This window comes from Amphibalanus amphitrite, unplaced genomic scaffold (genome assembly GCF_019059575.1).
Source record: "Amphibalanus amphitrite isolate SeventyFive unplaced genomic scaffold, NRLGWU_Aamphi_draft 000022F_arrow, whole genome shotgun sequence".
Classification (NCBI taxonomy): Eukaryota; Metazoa; Arthropoda; class Thecostraca; order Balanomorpha; family Balanidae; genus Amphibalanus; species Amphibalanus amphitrite.
In genome coordinates this window covers 950,335-977,003 of record NW_024881518.1, presented here as the reverse complement: position 1 = coordinate 977,003, position 26,669 = coordinate 950,335, and the positions used below count along the sequence as shown (strand labels likewise).

Below are 26,669 nucleotides of genomic sequence, written 5' to 3'. Positions count from 1 at the left end.
ATTCGCTTAGGCGCGTTTTCCACTAGAAAAGTTTGACATTCAGTGACTAAACCGTTTATCTAACCGACAATGATGATATGCCAATATGGGGCACCATAACGGCATATCATCAAATCAAAACAATGTATTAGGTACGCCGTCATCACTGGCTGCTGTGATGGCGTGGGCGTCCTGAGAAGACTGCTGTCCTCTTCGAACAACGATCAGCGGAGGGCATCTGTGTCAATATGGTGGCTCGCGTGGATCAGTATTGATCAGAAGATCCCCGGGGGCTGTGGGGTCGCGACAGTATTTACGGACGTCGAGGAAACACACGCCCTACGCACACACACGCACGCGCACGCGCGCCAACGTTCAGAGGAGCCACCGGCTGGAGATAACAGAGAGGGATGGAGAATGGTTTGGTTGTTTTGCTGCTGGCTTCTAGCTGTCAAAGGAGACTTTATGGGGACTGGAGACGCCTGGGTGGGAGTTGGTTTGCTGCTATTTGGCAGATGGGCTTCCGGTGTATATTAGGTGTATATTTTTGGGGACTGTGAAGGAGAGATCAACACTGAGTTAATGCCATGTGTCATATGTGAGCATTGCCAGCATAATGATGTATTGTATTATTTTGTACTAGTTTAAGACTCATTTCAGCACTCAAATTAAATAATAAAACACTACCAAAAATATACATTCAGGTTTGCGAATCTATTCTTGTCATTTAAACAACTGGTCTTTGTTCCGAGTAACAACGAGGTCCCAAATTGGTAATTGGTATTGTCATTTTGCTCAAATTTTTGACTGAACCTTAAAACATACGTATACTATACACATAACTCTGACCCTGCTCGTGTCTCTTTCCTCCTTGACCTGTACCGCGACCTCTGCTCTGCAATATCAGACAACCCTTCTCTAAACCTTGACCCTGTCCCGCGGTCTACCGTGATCTCTGCCCTGACCTCTGTAGCCCTCCTCTGACTCCTTCCTGACTTCTGCGCTGACCCCGGCTGACCCTACTGGCAGACCCGGCTGGCGCGCTGGCCCCGCTGAGACGTCGCCGGCGCTGGTGGCACCTGTCTGAGGAGGAGCCGGAGCGACCCGTGCCGCCGCTGACCTTTGAGGAGGAGGCCTCGGTCACCCAGTCCTCGGAGGGGATCCTGTTCCGGTACCGGCACCCCGGCCGGGAGGAGGAGGACGCAGCGGAGGACGCGCCGTGAGTACAAATGGGGAACTGGGAGGGGGGAGAGAGAGAGAGAGAGAGAGAGAGAGAGAGAGAGAGAGAGAGAGAGAGAGAGAGAGAGAGAGAGAGAGAGAGAGAGAGAGAGAGAGAGAGAGAGAGAGAGAGAGAGAGAGAGAGAGAGAGAGAGAGAGGAATTGCAGGCTGATTGCTGGGTGATATGTAGTTCTCAGCCCGGTATAGTGGGTTATTGAAGGCGTTGCAAAACAGATATCTCTTCGTTTTAAAAGTGGCACATACGTAAGGGATCGCCCACATGCATCGGGAATACCTAGTGTACTAGAGGGATGAAGCAAGTGAATAAGTCCAGTGCAGTGGTTGGCCCCACAAAAGCGTCCCCGCGGCCGGCCGGCCGCCTCAGAAATCTCTGCTATTCTGAGGAAGACTTTTCTATTTGCTCGCTTCGCTCATTAGCTCGTAATAAATGGAGTTTTGTCAAGCCTACTCGCATATAGATGTAGTTAATTACATGAAAGCATCGTTTCTCGTGGGTCATTAATAATGCTTTGCCGTTTTCTCTGATTTAGTTTTGACTCTAATGTTTGACTGATCGACTATCCCAACACGAAAAAGCACAGAAAACTTGAAAAACTTACTATATGTTTGAACTGTGCTTCGTGAGAAGCCAGACACAAAAAAAACAGCCCTCTATTTACCATCATGCTCTGAACTGACCTTCCCGTCCTGCGGTAGTTCCTTCTGGACGTGTGTTCTGAGCGGATTCGGAGACCGGTGATAAGACGGCCTGACGTCAGCTCCAGTCACATGACGGTGACGTCAGTGGTGGCTCTGTGACGTCACATCACAATATCGGTCCCGTATGAAGCTGCAGTGGGTGGGGGTCGCCTAGCTCAGAACAGAGTGCCAATACGGCCGATGACGGACATTGGCGTTCACATTAAGGAACTGCGAGATGTTCGAATAGGATGTCCGCTAGCCGGCTGATGGCAACATTAGAGCCAAATGTGCAATTTGCCGAGTCAGATTGTGGATATCACCGCCGGCCTACTAGTTTATAGACGTTAGAGAGCGGCCGTCTTCTCGCAGAATTTCACAATTTATTGCCAGTTCATTTGCATATTAAATCAAATGAGACTCGCTACTCTGATTAATTAACTCTGCGGCTAAAGTTATGGAGCCGAAAGCCTCCGAGTTTCTGGATACTCTGAGAGTCCCTGGAGAAAACACCTCCTTATCGCGATTTCATTGTTCGCTTGGGGATAAAAGTTTGGCTTTTTATCAAGCCTGAAATCTAACCGGCTTTCTCTCACCTTTGAATTAAAACGACGCGCGGTTTCCTTGAGCAGAATCTATGTTTTGAACTCTTCGAAAGGCCAATTAATCTTCATAAGATCTGTTAGGGAGAGCTGCTGTCTGTGGCATTAGATAACTGCTTTTGTCATGTGCAGCCATGGGATTGAATGGGCTTGCGGCAGTGGTTACAACAGTCTGCTGCTGTCCTGACCGTTTCTTTCATCCTTCTTACAGTCTCTGTCACTGTCGGTTTTTGTGTTCTGTCTCATGAATGTTTGTTGTTTGTTATCCTGTCCTGTTCCTATTCCGTGTGTCATTTCATATTCATGGATGTTGTCTTTGTGCTTATCATGCTATACTTTGAGCATCCTCTGTCGTTTCCCCGAATGTCCTCCATTCACCGTTCCTGGAGCTCCCTGTCGTCTGGCTCAGTCTTTTGTCTCTTGCCCCTGTCTCTGTCTCCTCTCCGGTGTTTTGTCTCCCCTCCCCCGTCTCCGATGTTTTGTTCCCACCACTCCCACTCCTTCCCATCAGCCGTTGTCTGCGGATCATTTTCTCCTCAGAATTCATTACGGAGCGAGCGAAGCGAGCGTAGTCTTTCCTTAGATTAACGGAAATTTCTGAGTATGAGCGGCCGGCCGGCCGGCCGTGGTCACACTTTTGCGAGGCTTATATCTCAGCAACCACTTGACCGATTTACACGCGGTAATTTTTGTAGGGTAGCTTCATTCCTTCTACCAAGTATTGGACTATTCCCGATGCATGTGGGTGACCCCTTATGCACGTGCCACGTGCAAAACGAAGAGGTGTCACTTTTGTAATTGTTGCAATATCTCCGTAGCTACTTGGCCGATTGCGCTAAAAGTTGGCATGTAGGTAAGCACCCACTAGGCAATGCATATCCATGTGCCAGAGTTGGGGTGCTGCTGCACGTGCGCACGTGCAGGGGTCGATTCCAGATCTCGAGAACGGCTGGACCGATGGCGCTCAAATTTGGTACATGGTTAGGGACCGGTTAGTAGGGTGCCGTGCAAAAGTCAGTTGGGACCCATTTTGCACGTGCGCACGTGCAGGGTGCTGCTTCCAGATCTCGAGAACGGCTGGGCCGATTGTGCTCAAATTCGGCACATCGCTAGAGACCGGTTAGTAGGGTGCCGTGCACAAGTCAACTGGAGGTACCCCCTCGAAATTTCGCACGTGCAAGGCTCACCCTCTCGCTCGCTCCGTTAGTCGCCCCAAAGGCGTTATACTGGTTTGATTACGGAGCGAGCGAAGCGAGCGTAGTCTTTCCTTAGATTAACGGAAATTTCTGAGTATGAGCGGCCGGCCGGCCGGCCGGCCGTGGTCACGCTTTTGCGAGGCTTATATCTCAGCAACCACTTGACCGATTTACACGCAGTAATTTTTGTAGGGTAGCTTCATTCCTTCTACCAAGTATTGGACTATTCCCGATGCATGTGGGTAACCCCTTATGCACGTGCCACGTGCAAAACGAAGAGTTGTCACTTTTGTAATTGTTGCAATATCTCGGTAACTACTTGGCCGATTGTGCTGAAAGTTGGCATGTAGGTAGGCACCCACTAGGCAATGCATATCCATGTGCCAGAGTTGGGGTGCTGCTGCACGTGCGCACGTGCAGGGGTCGATTCCAGATCTCGAGAACGGCTGGACCGATGGCGCTCAAATTTGGTACATGGTTAGGGACCGGTTAGTAGGGTGCCGTGCAAAAGTCAGTTGGGACCCATTTTGCACGTGCGCACGTGCAGGGTGCCGCTTCCAGATCTCGAGAACGGCTGGGCCGATTGTGCTCAAATTTGGCACATCGCTAGAGACCGGTTAGTAGGGTGCCGTGCACAAGTCAGCTGGAGGTACCCCCTCGAAATTTCGCACGTGCAAGGCTCACCCTCTCGCTCGCTCCGTTAGTCGCCCCAAAAGGCGTTATACTGGTGGAGGAAATCGGAGTGAGTGGATTGAAAATGTCAAGGTCACAATTTAATTTCACCCTAGTTGGCGGTGGTGAATGGTTTATGATCCTCCTATTCAACTATTCTAATTAAGTTTATTCCTTAAGGGAGCAGCCCACGCTGACTGCGTTTCGCCGCGCAGTGGCGGCCAGCGAAGCCTGAGATCTTGGGGTGCTGTGTTTTATTCCGGTTTTAGTGCAATTAGTTGTCTTATTTTATCTGCCAGTGCCTATTGCCTTCTTGCATTTTACTGTATTGTGCATGACGCTGAATCCTGAAAAACCATGTTATGTGGATGGATTTTAGATCAATACATACATACATACATTCCTATTTCGATAGTCTCCACTGCCTTTATCCTGTAGGTTTTTGAAAATTTCCTGAGGATTGCACTGCATGACTTTTTATCTGTCCATAAAGTTCGTTTACATTTGCAAAATATCATTTAGACTAGTTAGAAACTTGCGTTTCGCTGCCAGTAACTGTCAAATTGCGCGAATTTTCTTGCTTCATCAGCCTTCGCTCCGCCAGAGGCGGTCCCTGTGGTGGTAGTTTCCGAGCCGCGTCTGGGACCTCCTGTGTTGTGTGGCTGTGGCAGCTCCAGGGCTGTGGGGCTGTAACAGCTCGACAGTGTGGCTCTATTTTCTCGACGTGTTTTCCGAACACGGCTAAATAAAGTTAGCCTGACGGACTTCGCCACTAATACCCTATGTTTTATGCTCTCTCTCTCTCTCTCTCTCTCTCTCTCTCTCTCTCTCTCTCTCTCTCTCTCTCTCTCTCTCTCTCTCTCTCTCTCTCTCTCTCTCTCTCTCTCTCTCTCTCTCTCTCTCTCTCTCTCTCTCTCTCTCTCTCTCTCCTCTCTCTCTCTCTCTCTCTCTCTCTCTCTCTCTCTCTCTCTCTCTCTCTCTCTCTCTCTCTCTCTCTCTCTCTCTCTCTCTCTCTCTCTCTCTCTCTCTCTCTCTCTCTCTCTCTCTCTCTCTCTCTCTCTCTCTCTCTCTCTCTCTCTCTCTCTCTCTCTCTCTCTCTCTCTCTCTCTCTCTCTCTCTCTCTCTCTCTCTCTCTCTCCCCCCTCTCCTTCCTCACACCACATCACGATACTACATTGCCTTTAACACATTGACTATTGATTTCATCCTTTACTTTCTCTCGCTGGCTCCTTCCTTTCTCCCTTCTCTCTCCTCAACCCCGGCGCGGTTCAGACCACCAGCCCCCCCCCCTGCCCACGGCTGCGGCTCTGAGCTGTGAGATTCAGCAGCTCAGTGGCTCTGCTAATGTAACGTAGCCGTCTCGGCTGCCTTTCGGGCTAGAGGCCGGAAGGAGCTGTTTATTTTTTGCGGGTCGGGTTTTGGCTGAAGGAGGCGCCAGACCATCTGTTCTGGGAACCCCCTGAGGCGCTAATGGAGACCGGATATGGAGCGCGGGTGAGGATGCCAGGAATAGAACGGGTCACGGATCATGGATCGGAGGCTTGCGGTTCTTTTTTTGTCCATGTTGCATGGAACGTATGACTAAAATTAATGTCGTCATATGAGGCTATATGACTTTAAATTGCTAATTTTCGGCTTCCATCCTAAAGCCATATTTCCATTAGAATGCATCTTAAAAAGATGTTGCATCTTTACGCATTGACAATGGAGGGTTTTGTAGAAAATGGGAGGGATCTGTAGAGGCCCCCTCCCCAGTCCAGCACGGATTAACTGCGACCCACATAGGTAAAACAAAAGTACATACATATTACCTAATGATATCAGGATTGGTCTCTTTTAAAATATTCGTTTATCATTTCCCCAAGTTTTCCAGGAACCTCCGCACGAAAATTGATCACGGAATAGAAACTGTTAACCCGTCGGAGCCTGGGGTAAACATTCACCTTTCTCGGTTAACTATTCAAGGTCTTTAGTAATAATGATCATCTAAAGCGTTTGAAATTGTTAAATCTCACACCACCATTGAAAGTGTGGTTGAAGACATCAGACGACTTTTCATTTTATCTGTTTTCATAAATCAAAGTGCATGTATCAAAGCTCCGCAGGTAGTTATGAAATGCCTAGCCACCTTACTTTAACGCTAACTTATTTATGAAGTAGCCAGCAGCGGAATTAATCTAAGAACATCTGGAGTTCGCCTTCACACGGTCGGAAGTTAGTCGACTATTTCAGTCGCCTCGACTTCCTAACTATGAGCGATCGTCGCAGTCGAGATGAGAAGATTACCATAATTAGCGGGGGGCTAAGCCGCCGAACCTTGTGCTTGGGACCAACTCTCGAAAGGCAGTTCCCGGAACCTGCCGGCTCTGCTTCTGAACTGGAGACAGCGGGGCGGGACAGGGGACAACGGGTGTGCTAAAACAAACTATGGCTGGGAGTGGATCGTTTCTCGCGTTAGGGAGACCACAGTGGAGGATTATTGATGCACAGACTGGATTGAGGCCGGAGCAGTGACTCGTTATGAGTACAGGTGATTGGGTTACCTTGATCTCGTGGTCGACATTGTCCATTTACTATTTAAAGTAAGGTACAGCCCACCGCTAAAGTAATGTAGGGTTTTACCCAGGGATGCGGAGTCGATGGATTTTAGGGTGACTCCGACTCCGACTCCGACTCCGGCTTCAAAAATCGACTCCGACTCCGACTCCAACTCTGACTCCGACTCCGGACGGTTCTAATAAAATCCATATCATGATATTGAAGTTCATAACGGAGATGTTTTTATCTTGCCTGAAACCATCCCTTGTGCGTTCCAAGGCTATTCGTTGCAATTATGCATTAAAAATAGCATGCAGAATTAAGAAGCAGGCCCTGGGGACTTCACCGTCTTCTGCTTCTTTCGCTGAAAACGTTCGTCCAAAACGGCAAAATGCCCTTTTTTCGACAAAATCCAATTTCGAGCGCTGTATCGTCAATCAAACAGGTGCTCAACGTCAAATCAAATTGACATTGAGCCATGCAGCGTTAACTCCGACTCCGGAGTCGGAGTCGGTAAGATTTTGGCGACTCCGACTCCGACTCCGACTCCGGGCAGAACTGTCGACTCCGATCGACTCCAACTCCGACTCCGACTCCGACTCCGCAGCCCTGGTTTTACCAATCTCAACGGTTGGCTTTGACTGGCGATTGTTTAATGCGGAGTGATCGAAAGAAGATGTCAATAGCTAAAGTTGCAGCTGCAAGGGTGACGATACATATAAGCTACATTCAAAGTTTCATTGTAGTCTGGTTAATCAATCGCTCCTAAGCTTCAGAAGCAGAACATACCCATGACTGAAACCCCACATTACTTCTGCTGTGGACTGTATGTACAGTCTGTCTTAAAAGTACCGCGCAAAGTGGCGGTGGATCCATCAAGCCTGACCGATGAAGGACTGCTAGATTTGAGTCACCGAAGCAATGAACATCCTCGTCCATTCCCCAAGGTCAATTGGTTCGGTGACTTTCAAATTATAGCAGGCCTTTCCTCGGTCAGGCTTGATGGATCCACCGTCACTTTGCGCGGTACTTTTAAGACAGACTGTACAGCCCTCAGCAGACTGCGTGGTAGGTATTCTTTTTTCGACAAAACCGATAATTACTCAAAGGCTATGTCAACAGGCGGTCGGAACTCACTTCAAATAGATGCGCCATGCTCCACTCCTTCGATTGGATCTATTACTTAACAAAGTAAACGGCTTGTGTGGCAATAAAATGCAAAAGTTTGTTTTGGGGGCAAATATAAACTTTTGGGTTTTCCTGCCAAACTGGATGGAAAATGAATAAGATGATAATGCCAATCTAAGGTGCGGTATTTCGCGCGTCTTGCTGTTACGATTTTCGAGTGACCGATAGCATAGTATTTGCGTTATTCTCGGTTTTGTCGGAAAAAGAATACCTACCACGCAGTTTGCAGAGGGCTGTACAGTCTGTCTTAAAAGTACCGCGCAAAGTGACGGTGGATCCATCAAGCCTGACCGAGAAAGGGCCTGTTTTAATTTAAAAGTCACCGACCAATTGACCTAGGGAATGGACAAGGATGCCAATTGCTTCGGTGACCCAAATTTAGCAGGCCCTTGCTCAGTCAAGCTCGATGGATCCACCGTCACTTTGCGCGGTACTTTTAAGACAGACTGTACATAGCAACGGCCTATGTTTACGTTGGTAGCTGCGATACGTTGTATGATTTGTCGAAAGAATGATCTTTTCGTCAATCGTACCTTCTTTTATGCCTGTATGCTATGCCCCATGTGGACTGCTTTTGTTATTTGATATGCATAGCCCATTTCCTACCGCAAGTCAATGCTCAATTCAACGCAAAGTACTCTGATATATTTCAGAAAGCAATATTCAGAAATGCGGAACGAAAACAAGCACCGAAAACAATATCAAGCTTATTGCAGTAAATCAATATTTCTGACACCTGTATTTGGTTTTCCATTGAACAGTTGTTTTATTCCATGCAGGCGCATTACACGTGACTACATATTTGCGTGCTGCATTCTGCAGCATATATTCAATTTCGGGTTTTATTAGTTTCCATTTCTTATAACCAGTCCAATGACAAAGCTGAGTTGGTTGTCCGCTTGCATCCAGTGAATTCCCCTCGGCCTCTACCCTTTGTTTTGACTCCTCTCTACCCCTAGTTTCAACTTCTCTCTACCGGCTCGTTTTGACCCCTCGTTTCGAAATTCGATCCCTCTCTACCCCTCGTTTCAATCCCTCTCTACCCCTCTATAACCCCTCGCTAACCCTCGTTCCCCGTCCACAGGCCGGCGACTCCGGAGCCCGACGACGGCTCTGTTCCCGAGTTTTTCACCGAGTCCGTGCACGTGGTGTGGCCCTCCGCGGACGGGCAGCTCACGGTGCGACAACTGGACAGTGTGCAGATGACGCGCTTCTGTCGGGGACCGCAGCAACAGCGCTGCCAGCCCCCGGCGCTGGCTGATAACGTAGTCACAGGTGGGTGTAACACTGGAGGTGGATGGGAGTGTTTCACCGCATTGGGTGGAAGGCGGAAGCTCATAGATGAGTAGTAGCACCAGAGTGATAAGCGGGTGATTCAGAAAAGTGTCCCACATTTGTTTTCTGAATTATTTAAAAACTTGGTAACGCAGACACATGTTTATTGCATCAAAAGGAGCAGCATTTCATGGAGATTTGTTTGGAAGCAGCCAGCATGGCATAACGTGACAGGTGCAGTCAGTGGAGCACGTGCTCCAGATAGCGTCCATTTCGCGACAGGCACAGATCAGCCCTGTGCTTGACTTCTGCTACCACTCGGGCGCAGGTGGCAAGAGGAATCCTGCGGACTTCACGCCCGATGGCAGCCTTTAGATCTGAGAGGTTTTGGGGGCTGCCTTGGTAGACGCGGCTCTTCAGATACTCCCAGAGGTAGAAGTCGAGCGGCGTTAGATCCGGGGAGTGCGCCGGCCAGGGGTGCGCCGTTTTCCGGCTGATCACGCGGGCACAGAAGTGCGTCTCCAGCCACTCGAGGGCGATGTTGGAGGTGTGAGGCGTCGCACCGTCCTGCTGGAACCAGAAGAAGTTTAGCTGTGTCTGGTGTTGAGCTTGTAAGCGTTTCCAGAAGCGATTGAGCGTTGTTGTGTACCGCTCTTTGGTGATGGTGGCTGTCGATCCGTCTTGGTTCTGGAACCAAATGGGTCCGATGATGCCTTTGGCGCTGAAAGCGCACCACGCCGTGACCTTTTGGCTGTGGAGTGGCTTTTCCATCACGATATCAGGTCGCTCAGCGGCCCAAATCCTGCAGTTCTGGGTGTTCACGTAGCCATCAAGGTGAAAGTGCGCTTCATCACTGAACCAAATGTTCTCCAGAAAGGCTGGATCGGATGTGCACTTTTCAGAAAACCATCTGGCAAAGCTAGACCGCTGCTCTTGATCGCTTGATGTCAACTTGTGATGAATAGTAAATTTATAGGGCGTAAGTCCAAGGTCCTTTCTAGCGATTCGCCACACAGAGCTGTAGCCAGTGGCGTACGCACATACAGGACATTCCGTGCATGCCCTGTCCCTTTGGCTCATCGTCCCCGGCGCCCTCAGTGACTGGCGCCCCTCTGTCCAGTGTTGGCGCTCCTCCAGTCGATAGCGGCGCGCTTCTAGTTGATGGCGAAGCCCCTCTGTCCAGTATTGGCGCTCCTCTGGTGATAGTGGCGCCCTCCTAGACGATATGGTGGGCCGGTGGCGCCCCTTTGTCCAGTATTGGCGCCCCTCCAATCGATAGCGTCGCGCTCCTAGATGATGGTGCAGGTGGCGCCCCTCTGTCCAGTGTTGGCGCCCCTCCAGTCGACAGTGTCGCGCTCTTATGTAGATGATGGCGGCGCCCCTCTGTCCAGAGTTAGCGCTCCTCCAGTCGATAGCAGCGCGCTCCTAGATTATGGCGGCGCCCCTCTGTCCAGTATTGGCGCCCCTCCAGTCGACAGTGTCGCGCTCCTAGATGATGGTGGCGCCCCTCTGTCCTGTGTTGGCGCCCCTCCAGTCGACAGCGACGAGCTCCTAGATGATGACAGCGAACCCTCTGTCCAGTCTTGGTGCTCCTCCAGTGATAGCGGTGCCCTCCTAGATGATGGTGGCGCCCTTCTGTCCAGTGTTGGCGCTCCGGCTCCTCTGGTGATAACGGCGCCCTCCTAGACGATGGTGGCGCCCCTCTGTCCAGTGTTGGCGCCCCTCCAGTCGATAGCGGTGCGCTCCTAGATGATGGCGGCGCCCCTCTGTCCAGAGTTGGCGCTCCTACAGTCGGTAGCGGCGCGCTTCTAGATGATGGCGGCGCCCCTCTGTCCAGAGTTAGCGCTCCTCCAGTCGATAGCAACGCGCTCCTAGATGATGGGGCGCCCCTCTGTCCAGTGTTGGCGCCCCTCCAGTTGACAGCGACGAGCTCCTAGATGATGACGGCGAACCCTCTGTCCAGTCTTGGCACTCCTGCAGAGATAGGGTGCCCTCCTAGACGAAGGTGGCGCCCTTCTGTCCAGTGTTGGCGCCCCTCCAGTCGATAGTGGTGCGCTCCTAGATGATGGCGGCGCCCCTCTGTCCAGAGTTGGCGCCCCTCCAGTCGATAGCGGCGCGCTTCTAGATGATGGGGCGCCCCTCTGTCCAGTGTTGGCGCCCCTCCAGTCGACAGCGACGAGCTCCTAGATGATGACGGCGACGCCCCTTTGTCCAGTCTTGGCGCTCCTTCAGTGATAGCGGTGCCCTCCTAGACGATGGTGGCGCCCCTCTGTCCAGTGTTGGCGCTCCTCCAGTCGATAACGGCGCGCTCCTAGATTATGGCGGCGCCCCTCTGTCCAGTGTTTGCGCTCCTCCAGTCGATAGCGGCGCTCTCCTAGATGATGGCACCTTCCCGGCTCACTGGTGTCCTTCTGATCAGAGGGCGCCCTCCCGGCTCACTGACGTGCTTCTGACCAGAAGGCGCCCTCCAACTCACTAGCATGCTTCTTATCAGAAGGCGCCCTCACGGCTATTTGGAATGCATCTCCTCAGAGGGCGCCCTCTCGACTTACCGGCATGGTTCTGTTCAGAAGGCGCCCTCTCCACTCACCGGCGTGCTTCTGATCGTAAGGCTCCCTCCTGACCCACTGGCGTGCTTCTGATCGTAAGGCGCCCTTCCGACTCACCGGTGAGGTACTTGTTATCAGAGGTCGCCCCACCGACACACTGACGTGCTTCTGATCAGAGGGCGCCCTCCCGGCTCACTGGCGTGCTTCTGGTCAGAAGGCGCCCTCCGACTTCATGAGTATGGTGTCAGTTATGGGATATGTAGAAATGCTGCAGCTCTAGTCTCTGAATAGCTCCCATGGCCATGTTCCTAATCTTATAGCTTGATGATAAAGTTATTTTATTATTATAGTATTATAACATTCTTATAGTTATAAGACTTGAACCTATCTGTATTTTTTCTTCTAAATCCAACATTTATTTTCTATAGCCAATAAACCAGGGTGTATTAAGAACAATAAACATCGTTAATTTTTATGATGTACTTGTAGTTGTCTGATATTTCGGCTGTTTTCTGCTTTCCTAACAAAAACCGTTAACGGCTGTCGGCTGACGCTTTCCGAGACGCTGGGTCGGGCTCAAAATTCAAATTTAGGGCGAAGTGTTACATTTTGTAAATATGTGCACCTAATGGTGAGAGAAGTCCCTCGTAGGGAGTTGGAAGTTTCATATTTTTGAACATATATGTCACTGTGAGAGGTGTCACTCGTGGGAAGCAAGTTTTATGAGAAATGTTCCGTAGAAACCGCCGCATCATTTAAGGAGTGAGACGTCCCTCGTGGGGAGTTTATAGTGCTATATTTTGTGGATATATGCCAAGGTGAGAGATGTCCGTCGCTGGGTGTTAGTGGTAGGTATATTTTGTAAATATATATCCAACATTTTCCAACATTTATTTTCTATAGCCAATAAACCAGGGTGTATTAAGAACAATAAACATCGTTAATTTTTATGATGTACTTGTAGTTGTCTGATATTTCGGCTGTTTTCTGCTTTCCTAACAAAAACCGTTAACGGCTGATGTACTTGTACTTGTACAGTATGCGGACGATACTCAGGTTCTTGTTAGCGGGAGACCCGGAGACATTGACGCCCTGACCGGATCCATGGAACGTAATTTGGCACAGCTGTCAAACTGGTTTGGCAAGAATGGGATGAAAATCAATGCTAAAAAAACACAACTCATAGCTCTCGGCACCCGTCAAAATCTTCGGCAGCTCTCAACAGTTAGCATCAAATTTATGGGCGCCACTGTCTCCGGCTCTCCCGAGGTGCGGAACCTGGGTGTCATATTTGATCCATGCATGACGTTCTCTGCCCACATTGATGATGTTGTCCGTCGATGTACTGGCATTTTAACGGGTCTGAGTCACAGCAAACATAGTTTACCTCATTCGACACTCATCACTCTAGTCCAGGGTCTAGTCATTTCACTCATTCGTTACTGTATTAGTGTTTACGGAACGTGCAATGTCACCCAAACCTCACGGCTACAGAAAGTGTTGAATTTTGCTGCACGTGTTATATCGGGGCGACGGAAGTTTGACCATGTGAGTGACGTGTTGCGTGACTTAGAGTGGCTATCGGCGCACAACATGTATACGTACCATGTGCTGACGCTCTTAAAACGCACGCTGGTTACGGCTCAGCCCGAGTTGCTCTCGGAGAATCTTGTGCGAAGACGGCATGTACACCAAAGAGCTACGAGGCAGGACGACATGTTACATGTTCCCATGATAAAGTCTGAGTCCGGGAGGAGACGATTCCTTTTCGCTGCAGCAACGGCTTTTAATCGACTGCCTCCAAGCATGCGTGATCTGGACATGAGAGCTTTTAACCCGCGCCCTGGTGTGGGTCTGAGCCACCTTCGCCCTGGTGGGGGGGGCCAAAATGACCCCCCCCCCGTCTAACTCGAAAACGAAGAGGGCTAGGAAGACGCGGAAAAAAGCAAACGAAAGCCCATAACAAGTACGTTCGAAAGTATTTCGGTCATTTTTTCGCTAAGGTCAATATTGAGGTCGCTAGAGGTCATCATAGGTCAAATTTCAGTGTTTTCGGTGTTGCCGGACATATTCCGCTGTAGCTCGGAAACTAGAAGAGCTAGAGAGCCGCGGAAAAAAGCAATCGATAGCTCTTTTCAAGCTCTTTCGCCAAGGTTCGTCAGATTTGACCTCAGCTCAACGGTTTGGCCTACAGAGGTCATGCAAGGTCAACTTGGCAAATTTCTTTGAAAATGTTTTTAACTATAGCATGCATTCACGAGAAAATAGAGAAACGATTCATGCACCATCGTGCTTGGCTCGTCGAGACGCGTCGAATGATATATAGTTTGACCTCGAAAGGTCATTTTGAAAATTTGACCTCAGGTCAAGGTCATGACCTTACCGAAATAGGTCATGCTGCATATCATTCGATCCGCATTGACGAGACAAACACGATAAACGTCGAACGGAGTCTCTATCTCTATTCAATAACAAGTAAGTGCAGAAAAACCGCTGGTGACCTCTGGTGACCAGGGAGATGACCTAGCGTGACCTCAGCGAGGTCACAAGCAAATGGTTTCACATGGGCTGTGATTTGCTGACCCAAGACACTTCAATAACGAAATATAGGAACAATCACGCCCGATTTAGCTGAAAAACAACTACTTTTCGATTCTCCCATTGACTTATAATGGGGAGCAGCGATGACCTGACCTGACCTTAGGTCACATTTATAAAAAATCCGAGATAGCCATTTTGTAGAGCTGGGTGACATCTTCAAGTACTGTAAATTTTACATCGATCGGATAAAAGCTGTGCCTTTGAGAGAGCTTTGAACTTTTTTAGAGGTGGTGTCAGTTTTGGTGACCTTGTGACCTGACCTGACCTGACCCGAACCCCCCAAAAAAGGACATGATGTAAAAATGTTGAATAAACAGCTATACAAAGTTTCAGGGCGCTAACTCAAGTGGTTTCTGAGTTATCGCTGAAAAACCACAGGGGGGGGCCAAAATGGCCCCCCCCACCAGGGCGAAGGTTAAAAGAGAACTTCGTCGGCATTTGCTGCAGCAACAAAGGAACGATCGTTAGCGGCGCCTAGTGACGACACTTATGTGATAGTGTGGTTGTGAGATTGGTGGGGGAACGAGGGCGTATGTATGTATGTATGTATGAATGTTATGTATGTGTGTCATCCCAACAACCACTATTTTATTATTTGACTCTGGCACTAAAATAGCCACACAAGTGTGGAGTGAGCCAATGACGTGAAATAAATAAATAAATAATAATATAGCACTGTGAGCAAAATACTTTGCTTTTTGTAATCGGCTATTTGATGACATGTCTTGCGAGAGCACATTTCGATTCAGTTTAAGGGCGTTTGAAGAAAAACACAATTGCTATTACATATTCGACCGCAGACGTGACGGAGATACTCCTACGGAGTACGGAGTAGCGCCGATAGATAAGAGTAAAGCCGGCTCTCAGTGAGGAAATCATATTGAATGTAGCAATGCACATGACACCAGTAATACAAAATAGCAACGGAACAGTGATGCAACGCGCACCACAGACTCACCCAGAATGCTCGGCCGCGACACTTTCACGTTCGCAGTTATGAGTTATGTTCGTACCGCACGTGTACCGCTGCCTGAGGCTGATCAATGCATGTACAATGTCAGTTATGTTCGTTCCGCACGTGTACGAACATAACTGACACATTCAAGTTTCAGATATGTGGCGCCCTCCTTGTTGTTGGCGCCCTCCTTGATTGGCGCCCTCTCTTCCAATGCCCTGGTCCTTCGCAAATTCCTGGGTACGCCACTGGCTGTAGCTACCGTTGACCTCTTGTGCGAGCTTTCGCAGTGATTTTGAGGGGTCGTCGTTGATAGCCGCCTTGACTTTTGCGATGAATTCTGAAGTTCTAGCAGAAGACTTTCTTCCACTCCGACCCTCGTTTAGGTTTCCGACCGATCCCTCTCTCAGGAGCTGTTCACAGAGTCGAAGTATTGTCTTTCTATCTGGAGTTTTCCTTGTTTGAAAATGGGCCCGAAATTTCCGTTGCGTTAAGACGATTGATTTGGTCTCCAAGTAAAACTGCACGACCTTTGCTTTTTGTTCCTTACTCAAAGGCGACATGATTAGGGAGTGTCTAAAAAGCAGACGAGATTAGCAGACGAGCCCATGCTCAGTAACTACTGGACCGATTTTGATAATTCTTTCACCATTCAATAGCAGGGAACTTATATAGGTGCCATTTTTCGTTTTTTGGCGATTAGTTCACTCTGACTGGACCAATCGGACCAAAATGGTCCAGAACCATACACCCCCTTAAAAGCAGACGAGCCCATGCTCCGAAACTACTGGACCGATTTCGATGAAACCTTCACTATTAGACGCGCCGTGGTCTGAATCGGTGCCGTTTTTGATAATTTTTTGATTGGTCCACCCTAAGTGGTCCAAATCGGTCCAAAACCGTTAAAATCTGTTGCAGACGAGCCCATGCTCCGAAACTACTGGACCGATTTCGATGAAACCTTCACCATTAGACGCGCCGTGGTCTGAAACGGTGCCGTTATTGATAATTTTTTGATTGGTCCACCCTAAGTGGTCTAAATCGGTCCAAAACCCCTAAAATCTGTTGCAGACGAGCCCATGCTCCGAAACTACTGGACCGATTTCGATGGAACCTTCACTATTAGACGCGCCGTGGTCTGAATTGGTGCCGTTTTTGATAATTTTTTGATTGGTCCACCCTAAGTGGTCCAAATCGGTCCAAAACCGCTAAAATCTATTGCAGACGAGCCCATGCTCCGAAACTACTGGACCGATTTCGATGAAACCTTCACCATTAGACGCGGCGTGGTCTGAAACGGTGCCGTTTTTGACAATTTTTTGATTGGCCCACACTACGTTATCCAAATCGGTCCAAAACCGTTAAAATCTGTTGCAGACGAGCCCATGCTCCAAAACTACTGGGCCGATTTCGATGAAACCTTCACCATTAGACGCGCCGTGGTCTGAAACGGTGCCGCTTTTGGATAATTTTTTAATTGGTCCACCCTAAGTGGTCCAAATCGGTTCAAGTACAGCCCAAAATACGTTTTCACGTAGTCAACCGATGAGCTGGTTTCCGCAGCGCGGAGGTGCCCCAGGCGCAATTAGCATGCATTTTTGCTCTAGTTTGGAAAGCAAAATGCATGACAATGGGTTTGGGGCACCTCTGTGCTGCAGAAATCTATCCGGACTCTGACAAAGTACAAACGGGTTTTAGGCATTTTGGACTGATTTGGACCACTTAGGGTGAACCAATAAAAGCTTATCAAAAACGGCACTGTTTCAGACCACGGCGCGTCTAATGGTGAAGGTTTCATCGAAATCGGTCCAGTAGTTTCGGAGCATGGGCTCGTCTGCAACAGATTTTTGCGGTTTTGGACCGATTTGGACCACTTAGGGTGGACCAATCAAAAAATTGTCAAAAACGGCACCGTTTCAGACCACGGCGCGTCGAATGGTGAAGGTTTCATCGAAATCGGTCCAGTAGTTTCGGAGCATGGGCTCGTCTGCAACAGATTTTAGCGGTTTTGGACTGATTTGGACCACTTAGGGTGGACCAATCAAAAAATTATCATAAACGGCACCGTTTCAGACCTCGGCGCGTCTAATAGTGAAGGTTTCATCGAAATCGGTCCAGTAGTTTCGGAGCATGGGCTCGTCTGCAACAGATTTTAGTGGTTTTGGACCGATTTGGACCACTTAGGGTGGACCAATAAAAAAAATTATCAAAAACGGCACCGTTTCAGACTACGGCGCGTCTAATGGTGAAGGTTTCATCGAAATCGGTCCAGTAGTTTCGGAGCATGGGCTCGTCTGCAACAGATTTTAGGGGTTTTGGACCGATTTGGACCACTTAGGGTGGACCAATCAAAAAATTATCAAAAACGGCACCGTTTCAGACCACGGCGCGTCTAATGGTGAAGGTTTCATCGACATCGGTCCAGTAGTTTCGGAGCATGGGCTCGTCTGCAACAGATTTTAGCGGTTTTGGACCGATTTGGAACACCTAGGGTGGACCAATAAAAAAATTATCAAAAACGGCACCGTTTCAGACCACGGCACGTCTAATGGTGAAGGTTTCATCGAAATCGGTTCAGTAGTTTCGGAGCATGGGCTCGTCTGCTTTTAAGTGGGTGTATGGTTCTGGACCATTTTGGTCCGATTGGTCCAGTCAGAGTGAGCCAATCGCCAAAAAACGAAAAACGGCACCTATGTAAGTTACCTGCTATTGAATGGTGAAAGAATTATCAAAATCGGTCCAGTAGTTACTGAGCATGGGCTCGTCTGCTAATCTCGTCTGCTTTTTAGACACTCCCCATGATTAACAGTGTTCTCACCTACTTCAAATAAATTTACATTGCACGTGCTTACTTTCACAGCAAACAAAACGTGTTTTTGTCGTACCATGCGCTTTGAATTTGAAAATGAAATGTGGGACACTTTTTTGAATCACCCGTTACAACGAAACATCGCAGCGTAAAAAAAAAATCAGTCTGTGACTTTCCTAGCAGATCATTTAAAGATTGATGAAATACTAGGACTTACTCCACAAGGAGATCGAATGGGTCGGAGCGCTTTCAATATGTATTATACATATCGTCGTCAGCGAATCAATAACGGGTCGAATCGAGTCGGGAAAGAATTATCAAAATCGGTCCAGTCATTTTGATAATTCCAACGAACCTCTTCGATACCCGACTCGATTCGACCCGTTATTGATTCGCTGACGACGATATGTATAATACATATTGAAAGCGCTCCGACCCATTCGATCTCCTTGTGGAGTAAGTCCTAGTATTTCATCAATTTAATTCCATCTCCACATCATGTCATTACGTCATTTAAAGATATTATGATGGTAGAAAATGACCTCATGCTCATGATACAATGAAATGATATTAAAATAAGTCCAAAAAGTATTATTACGGAGCGAGCGAAGCGAGCGTAGTCTTTCCTTAGATTAACGGAAATTTCTGAGTATGAGCGGCCGGCCGGCCGGCCGGCCGTGGTCACGCTTTTGCGAGGCTTATATCTCAGCAACCACTTGACCGATTTACACGCGGTAATTTTTGTAGGGTAGCTTCATTCCTTCTACCATTGGACTATTCCCGATGCATGTGGGTGACCCCTTATGCACGTGCCACGTGCAAAACGAAGAGGTGTCAGTTTTGTAATTGTTGCAATATCTCGGTAACTACTTGGCCGATTGCGCTGAAAGTTGGCATGTAGGTAGGCACCCACTAGGCATTGCATATACATGTGCCAGAGGTGGGGTGCTGCTGCACGTGCGCACGTGCAGGGGTCGTTTCCAGATCTCGGGAACGGCTGGACCGATTGCGCTCAAATTTGGTACACGGTTAGGGACCGGTTAGTAGGGTGCCGTGCACAAGTCAGTTGGGACCCGTTTTGCACGTGCGCACGTGCAGGGTGCCGCTTCTAGATCTCGAGAACGGCTGGGCCGATTGTGCCTAAATTTGGCACATCGCTAGAGACCAGTTAGTAGGGTGCCGTGCACAAGTCAGTTGGAGGTACCCCCTCGCAATTTCGCACGTGCAAGGCCCACCCTCTCGCTCGCTCCGTTAGTCGCCCCAAAAGGCGTTATACTGGTTATGGAGCGAGCGAAGCGAGCGTAGTCTTTCCTTAGATTAACGGAAATTTCTGAGTATGAGCGGCCGGCCGGCCGTGGTCACGCTTTTGCGAGGCTTATATCTCAGCAACCACTTGACCGATTTACACGCGGTAATTTTTGTAGGGTAGCTTCATTCCTTCTACCAAGTATTGGACTATTCCCGATGCATGTGGGTGACCCCTTATGCACGTGCCACGTGCAAAACGAAGAGGTGTCACTTTTGTAATTGTTGCAATATCTCGGTAACTACTTGGCCGATTGCGCTGAAAGTTGGCATGTAGGTAGGCACCCACTAGGCACTGCATATACATGTGCCAGAGTTGGGGTGCTGCTGCACGTGCGCACGTGCAGGGGTCGTTTCCAGATCTCGAGAACGGCTCGACCGATTGCGCTCAAATTTGGTACACGGTTAGGGACCGGTTAGTAGGGTGCCGTGCACAAGTCAGTTGGGACCCATTTTGCACGTGCGCACGTGCAGGGTGCCGCTTCCAGATCTCGAGAACGGCTGGGCCGATTGTGCCCAAATTTGGCACCTCGCTAGAGACCAGTTAGTAGGGTGCAGTGCACAAGTCAGTTGGAGGTACCCCCTCGCAATTTCGCACGTGCAAGGCCCACCCTCTCGCTCGCTCCGTTAGTCGCCCCAAAAGGCGTTATACTGGTGATATATTTCGACTTGCGTCGTCTTCAGAATGTACATTTTCGGAATTGTCGACGGGCAAATTCAAATCCTTTCAAAATAGCGTGCAACATTTTTGTGAGATCTCTGGCTAACAAATTACAGTCAGGTCATACCTACAATAAATTTTAACAGCGTACAATACAATGCTCCAAGATCACTGAATAACAATTGGATAAATATTGTCAATGCTACACAATACCTAAAAGTAACACAGGCATATGTTGTTTGTGCAGCACGCCAAACTCGCGAAAATTCAAAACCTATGCAGAGTGATTGACATGATAAGATGCATTCATACACTTAATTACACATGTTTCAGGTGCGTACAACTAATACATACACACAGCAGAGTAAACATGACACCAGTGTAGAGCTCGCTGAGGTGGTGCACGAGTGGGGGGGACGCTGTCATCTAAGATCATTTAAAGTGTTAACATTAGAAAATGTACATATTTAATTGCATCGAATTTAAATATTAACCGTATCCCTGGGCCGTTGTATTTTGTGGCTAAGCTAACCTTGTTGACTGGAGAATTGCCGCATAACTGTTGTGCCGACGCGTGTGCAATGCAGGCTATGTGTTTTTACCATTATGGAACGCTCGTAACTTAATATTTGTGCCGTAGTCTCACATTAGTGTAATGAATGGTGTACATGGTAGCGTAGTATAGATGCATGGACATTGGAGGATAATTCATTACATCGTGGTGGCATGTCTCTTTTCATAGATATGGTTGTATATCAGTTGGAGTTAGCCTGCGGTCGAGTGGCCATCGCAATTACCATCAAGACGCGACCATATAACCTTTTTAGGTGGCGCAGCTTGGAATGTCCGGGGACGGGTGACACTGGGAATGAAGCTCGGGCCCTCCCGATCTCTGACCTGACGCTATCACTACCTGTGCTGGCAGTGTTACTCGTTACATTAAGTAAATTTGAAGCAGCAAGTCTCCTTTTCAAGTCCATACACGGAACACTTGTAGCCAATTTATTTGACGCACCTGACATCTTTGTCACTGCCGAGTCGTTGTCTCGTATCGCCAATTACCAGTCGGCAGGGTAAAGAACTGTCCCATGGCGGGCTTAAATTCAACATTGGATTCGTCTTCCGTTACCTTTGTTCGTTGCAATAGCAGCATGTCCCCCAGAGAGGTTTTTGGTCTTCATCTCCAGTTTCAATCGAATAAATACTTCGCTCTTGCTAACGACAAGCCATAACGAGGTGTCATCTGTCCTTTGATAGATAATTGGCCAGTCTTGTCAGTCGTCAGTCACTTACAACAGAAGTTCTGCAGGTTTTATGCGGTATACCAGTGTCTGTATCTGGAGTTATGTTCAAGTATTCTCAGTTTCCGACGGGACCTGACTCGTGAAATACCCCGCTCCATCGCCCTCCTCGCCACTCAGCTGATCAGTGGGGCGTGTGATCATCTTCCCCAAATTGAAGCCGCCCTGCGGGCGCGGCCAAAGCGGCGCTTCCGGCACGATCGTTGTGCAGTCAGCCAGTGCCTATCCAACCGTGAAATTTCACGGAAACGACGGCCAACTCTCGACCCGCAGTGCATGTCGACGCAGATTGCGACTTCATGTTTCATACCGACCTGACCGTGAAAATCGGGGGATTTTAGTCGGGACCAGACCGTCCGAGGCCGTTTGAGGCCGTATTTCTGGTCAGCCGGCTGGCCGAGACGGTGCAGTTATATTAACTCTGTCGGTGAAGTTATGGGGTGCTCTGGAGCTGGTTTCGAAGATGGCCCTCCCGGCGGTCGGTATCAAAGTTATGGCGTGCTATGTGATCATGTAGCTCGTTATGTGTTGAAGTGTGGGGCGCTATTGGTAGATAAATCCATACCGTGTGCATTGGAGGTCACTGGGGGACAGCGATTGGATATTTGCAGGGCATTTGCTACAATCAGTGTTGTGCAACGCGGTGCCTTGTGTTTTAGGTTGTACATTGGTTGGCATTACAACTGAGTCTCATATCTTCTTAAAACTTGATATTCCGTCAAAGTGATATTTATTGGCTGGTTGGATGAAGACTTAAGGCTGAAAAGTAACGTTAAGTACTTAAGTGTTTTATTTCCATTGCTGTGAAAGCGTGAAGATATTTTTTAGTGTTCAATGAAATCTCAATCAAAATCATCGTCGACAAAATCATAATCATTGTATAACTTTCTGCATTACCGAGCGTGAACTCAATGTGTCAAGCTTTTTAAGCTCAAAATCTCGCGGCAAAACCTGGAAGGGGCAGGATAAATTCTTGAAAGTACGGCAAGGTCACCGTATTACCGTTTTATAACATTCCTGTTCGGAATTTTCCATTTTGGTAGAGCTATTGGGTGTTGTCTGTCTCACAACACAAAGACCCACATCTCATTGTACGGCGTATTTCGCGGGAAACGCATTGGCCGACCCGATATATGCTAATACAATCTCTTCACATTTACATCGCCCTAAACTGTGTAACAGCGGCGTCTATTGCCACTGGGATCGGCGCTGTTTCGGCTCGATCCCGGTCTGCGCTGTAGGGCCATCAGTAGGCGATGGCCGTGCTCCCAATGGCAGGCTCGCGTCCGCCACCCCACGCGCCGTGAACGGAATCCGATTCGACTCGGCAGCGAGCCCCCGACCAGAATAGAATGCTCACCTCGTGTGGCCATAAATTCGCTGATGAGGCGAACAAATCGAAAAACAAATCGTCCGACCGCGTGACCGCGCTGGCTACTGATGTGAGTGTGTGGATGGGAGCGAGATCCCAGCCTAGGAATCTGCTAGTAAATGCTGGAGGAAGACGTAAAGCACGACACCACAAGTAAATGAACTGTCCGTAAATTGGCGTTGTGCCTCCCCTGTCACATCACATCCCCCTCCATTATAATGGATCAATAATTATTGATCTGTTGAGATCAAATGGCTGCTATTATTGATCCATGCTCCGGTATTTGACATTTGAAATAATGAGTGATGCCTTACCAGTCGGTGAATGAGAACTGTTTGGTCTTGGTGAGGTGTGAGACATGCTATGGAAAGAAGGACTATGTTTGATTGTGGTATTAGTTTCATTGTATTTATGCCATTGCCCGTCATGCAGCACCTTTTTCGACCATGCATTCCGAGTGGTTTTTATCGTCACTGCTTTGTCGTACGTCGTACGAGAACCTCAATGGAGTTTTTTATTGACCTTCGCCGTCAACATTTGCATGTCATTTGCACTGCCATTTGAATGATGGAATGTGACATTTAAGCACTTAAAGTCTGTCCTATGTCCTTTGTGTATTGTTATTGCCTACGACTTTGTCGTTTGATTTTATGCCCGTCTGTCAGCTGATCTGGAGTTGATTCATGCCGCCGACAAAACAGCCTATGAGCACTCTGCTCCATGTCATTATGTCGTAACCGTCTGCGACTATGCGAAAAATCCGTATACCTACTTGACTGCCACGGTGCTTCAATTTTCTTTATAATCGCTGAACTGCAAAAATGTGTGGTATGCTATATAGATCTCTGTTCACGTGCCTTCTACCAATATATGACGCAACATCCGTTATCGGTGTTCAATTGATCCACATTCCATAGGGCCACGCTCTTATTTGAACATTCCTTAGACCCAGATGGCGACTATAATAGTCTAGCTGGGTGCATTTACCTCGTTTATTGACATGATCCTGCAGGTAAGTCCGCTGGACCTCATTAATTCGGTCACATTATAACCTGGTACTGATGTGTTACCGACCTGCCATTCTGCAAAGGCTTTTAGACGACCCCGTTGACCTTGCTCTCTGACCTCCCTTCGGTCTATCTCAGATGACCTGACCTCGGTAACCTGACCTCTGTGACCAGACCTCGCTGACCTGACGCCGTTGACCTGACCTGTTTCAGCGGAGGTCCTGGATGTCGGTGCGGACGGTGACCTTGACCTGGTGTCGGTGACCTCCCTGTTCGTGCCTGAGGGCGAGGTCGTCATCCCTCGTCACCGTCACCAGTGTTCCCTGCAGACGCGCCTGCGCAAACGGCAGCTGTACGGACCCCACTGGCGGGAGACGCTGTCAGAGGCTGTACAGCCGACCACGGCAGCGGTGCCAGAGAGTGTGCCTACTGGAGACACCCCGACCGCTCTGTGACGCTGTGGTAGTGGCCACGAGGATGGGCTTTGTCAGAGACTGTGCTGCAGGGATCAAGGAAAAACCATATTCCGGCGGTAGCTATGCAAGGTTGGGATGGCGACGCCACCAACTCTTTGTCAGATGCTGTACCGCAGTGAATGTAACTGGTGAGGCAGGATGAAGTAAATGACGTCATGCTGCAGCTGTGTCGTCGCCAAGTGATCGCAGTGTCGTGAGAGAGACGGTAGAGACCCTGTGAGACTGCTGTGAACCGTTAGGGACGTTCCCGAGTTCAGGAACTCTGATGTCCCAAAGGCACGGTTAATAGCACCATGCGCTTAGGGAGGCTGTCCATCAACCCTAGGCAGTATCGCCAACGTTAATGGGCCTGCAGACACATTGGAATGTCGGTACTCGGAAGCGCGCGTTGCTGTCCATTTGAACGGTAATGTAACGAACATTACCTGTAGCTACCTGTGACCCAAAGTGGCGTTAAAAAGTCTTACGGCCCATAACGGCGTCGCCTGCGCCTACCTAAGTTTGAGCTTTGGATTCCTGATAATGGCCGTTAATAATGATAGACCACGACGTTAAAAGCGGTTCATGGGCTCTGCTATGTCGTTTATTTTCCTATGCTAGGCTACCATGGTGGAACTGCATCCCTGTAGTATCAACGTAACCAACAGAAACATAGCCACCAACATAGCCAGTCAGATACATAGCTAATAGAACGGTCACGCGGCTTCCACGTCGCCTCTGTGAATCCAAGTTATTGGATTTCGTCCTTCTATGGGAGGTTTGCTTCCTTTTGCTCCGGAGCAGTGATCCATTAGCCTTTGTCGTCAAAGGTTGACGTATATCAGCAGAATGGGAGCATCGGGCTTAGCAGCGACTTCGGGCTTAGCAACGCCAAATAAACTGTAGAGTGTATGTGATGTGAGGTGATGCCTGTAGTCACAGACTTTTCTGCATAGAGAAGTCTGTCTTGTAGCTTATCCATTGTGTTGAAAATGTAATGGTTAAATGCCTGGCATCATTTGCCGTCAGGTGCGCTTTGCGTGCTTAGTGTATGATGTGCTATCGGCTTAACTGTCGCCAGGAGTTTTACTGCTTGCGATTTGCTTGTGATTCTTCCAGATTTGCGTACTTTTTGGAACGGGATTTTCACACATGTAAATTGCAATGACAGTGTATGAAAATCTCCGCGCTGCCAGCTTTATATCTAGTCTACCGTTGCCATGTGCATTGTCCACTAGCTTGTATGCATGCGATTGGTATTTACATTACGAGGGGCCCTAGTGTTTGCCTTGCTGAGTGCTGATGCATGATAAAATGTCACAAAGGTCAATAGTCACCTGCGTTATTGTGCAATCTGTTTTTCTTTCACTGACAAAATGTTGCTCATTCCGTTATTTAATCTTGTTGACTTGTCATAACGATCATTGAACACTTTGCAATGCTTAAGTGGTTGCTGGCTCATATGATCGCCAAGTATTTATGATTAAGCATGATTTAGTCAGTGATGTTGTTCGTTTTAGTTCCGTTTCATCGCATTGATTTACAGTCCCAATCGTGTTTCGATCAACCACTTCTGTGCAGCTAATTGTGCATCTTTGAGTCCCAGGTGTAACCGCCTGCAGTGCTGCCACCGTCACCCGCTTTCCGTAAGACATTCCAGCCGCCCCTGTCCGAGTTATGTGCAGCTACTGCTGGTGTCATTGATCTCCAGCGGCTGCCGACGCCGGCTCCTGGTGAAGCCGGGGTCAGAGGTGCGATTGATTTGTCCCGGGTGGTGGGGAGAGGTCATGATAGGGGTCAGGCGTTCAGGACGGAGCTTCCAGAGGCAGTGGTGAGATGGTTAGGGCAGCAAAAGTCTGGAATGGTATGTGGTTGTGTCAGAGATGAGTGTTGAATTCCTTGTCAAACGTTGCCATGCAAAATAGACTGTGATATGAATAATTTGTCTTTTAGGCGATGGCCATTACGGGAATGTTGCTAGTAGTATTGGCAAGCTACGAGCAGCAAACATCGTACTCAAAAGTTAAAACATGCTATTTGATGCATAGCTAGCTATTGCATTGTTTAGGGTAATTGATGGCTCTTTTGAGAGGCTGGTCTGGTTTTATTATTTTACAAGAACGCTTAAGTTCGTACGCCATACGTGAAACGTGGTGATTTCGGTGTAACTTTCGTACCGAAGGAGCTTATTACAGCATGCTCCTCGCGACATCTTTTTTCAGTTGTCACTATGTCGAGCCAAATTTCTTACAATGTATGAATGCATATAACACCTCACCCGTGCGC

General features: G+C 48.6%; 1 protein-coding gene across 1 annotated transcript in view; it reads left to right on the top strand.

The window, feature by feature from the left end:
* Positions 1–26,324, top strand: part of LOC122391926 — an 85,847-nt gene extending 59,523 nt beyond the window's left edge. Inside the window, exons 12-14 of the mRNA XM_043386271.1 lie at positions 1,009–1,198; positions 9,178–9,368; positions 24,142–26,324. Of these exons, the coding sequence (XP_043242206.1) occupies positions 1,009–1,198; positions 9,178–9,368; positions 24,142–24,383 (623 nt within the window). The 3' untranslated portion in view covers positions 24,384–26,324. The remainder of the gene's footprint in view (positions 1–1,008; positions 1,199–9,177; positions 9,369–24,141) is intronic.
* The last annotated feature ends 345 nt before the right edge of the window (positions 26,325–26,669 follow it).